This window comes from Auxenochlorella protothecoides (genome assembly GCF_000733215.1).
Source record: "Auxenochlorella protothecoides strain 0710 unplaced genomic scaffold scaffold18, whole genome shotgun sequence".
Lineage (NCBI taxonomy): Eukaryota > Viridiplantae > Chlorophyta > Trebouxiophyceae > Chlorellales > Chlorellaceae > Auxenochlorella > Auxenochlorella protothecoides.
The window spans coordinates 753,697-755,118 of NW_011934213.1; the positions used below are offsets into that span (position 1 = coordinate 753,697).

The 1,422-nt window shown below is 73.1% G+C and overlaps 2 protein-coding genes across 2 annotated transcripts in view; one reads left to right on the forward strand and one right to left on the reverse strand.

Moving 5' to 3' along the window:
- The window catches only part of F751_1906 (hypothetical protein), a gene marked incomplete at both ends in the record, with an annotated part of 3,194 nt that extends 2,421 nt beyond the window's left edge, over window positions 1-773 (forward strand). The window contains 2 exons of the mRNA XM_011399613.1: window positions 400-561; window positions 756-773. Coding sequence (XP_011397915.1) covers window positions 400-561; window positions 756-773 — 180 coding nt within the window. The remainder of the gene's footprint in view (window positions 1-399; window positions 562-755) is intronic.
- A 181-nt stretch (window positions 774-954) lies between these two features.
- F751_1907 (Broad-range acid phosphatase DET1) overlaps window positions 955-1,422 on the reverse strand; it is a gene marked incomplete at both ends in the record, with an annotated part of 6,499 nt that continues 6,031 nt past the window's right edge. The window contains one exon of the mRNA XM_011399614.1: window positions 955-1,095. Within this exon, the coding sequence (XP_011397916.1) occupies window positions 955-1,095 (141 nt within the window). The remainder of the gene's footprint in view (window positions 1,096-1,422) is intronic.

A 1,422-nucleotide genomic window follows, 5' to 3' on the forward strand; every position in this document is an offset into this window, starting at 1 on the left:
GCTGGCGTGCTGGGTGGAGGCCCAGTACCACAGCGTGCAGTGCATGCTGGAGGACAGGCTTGTGCTGCGCACGCTGGGGCCGGGCGGGAGCGTGCAGGTGGGGGGGCGGGGCGCCTAGACGGGGGGGGAGGGGGGAGAGCGAGGGAGAGGGATGCGGGGTCCGGCGGCCCGCAGCGCTCGAAGTGCATGATCGCTTGCCCTGGTCGCCGTGCCACCCCTGCGTTCCATCTCGCCATAATCACTACCCTGCACTCCCTGGGAATCCCCTCTGCCTCTCGTTTGCCTACTCAAGTTCCCCGCGTCCGGAGTCCACCCTGTGCCCCCTCTCCCCCCCCTCCTAGGGGGGCCCCACAGTCCTCAGCATGCCGATTCCTCCCTTTCCTCCTTCCCTCTCATCAGGAGCGGCGCGTGCCATACCGCCGCGGCGCCGAGCTGGACGCGCTGACGGGGACGCGCTTTGCCCTGAGCCTGCTCCTGGAGGCGCTAGACGTGGGCCTGCCGCTCGGCCGCCGTGCGGCAGCTGCGGCCGGCCGGGCGCTGTCCTGGATCCTGGTGGACCTGGTGGGGGCGGTGTTGGCGCTGCTGGCACGGGGCGTGCGCGGCGGCCTGTCCCGCGGCAGGCGGGCGGGGGGGGCCGCGCGCGGGGCACGTGGCGGAGTGTGGCGAGGTGGCGCGCCGGAGGCTGCATGATGTCCCTGCGTGGCCCCTGGCGCATGTCCAATGAAATCGTTTCAGGGTCACCCATTCCAGGGCAGGTAGGCGCCGGCGAGTGACACGCCGCGGTCTGCAGGCCGGGTGGGTCGTGATCGATCGTCAGCCAGGGAAGGAATCATCAGGGGGGGTCACGGGTCAGGCAGGGCGATGGTACAGCGTCGGACCGGGGGTGCCGGCGACAGCGCGAGCGTGCAGGCGGGGAGGACGGGCGGGCGCAGGGTCGGCGTGCCGGCCCTGGCCTCACACCGCCGTGGTCGTGGGCTCCGAGGCGGCGGTGGAGGGGGCGTAGAAGGAGTTCTCCAGCGGGTCCAGCTCGCGCGACTGGGCGTCCATGGAGATGGAGCACATGACGTCGGAGCAGCCCTTGATGACCATGCGGCTCTGGGGCGTCAGGCGGTACAGCGCCTGGTGGGGCGGGGGGGCGGGAGGGTGGGTGGGCGAGGGTGGGGGTGGGGGGGAAGTGGGGGACGGGTCTGCTGGGCGCCACGGCCCCCCGCATGCTGGCACCAGCGAGCAGGTGCGCGATCCCAGCACATGATCGCGCGATCCCAGCACGTGATCGCACGGCGGAGGCAGTGCGTGCGCCCCCGGAGACCTGGTCCGAGGCTGCGCCGGGCGGCCGCCGGTCACACAGGGAGGGGCGAGCCGGACGCCGCTCCCGCGCCACCTGCAGAGTCCCGCTGCCGCCCTGGGACGGAACCACCCCCC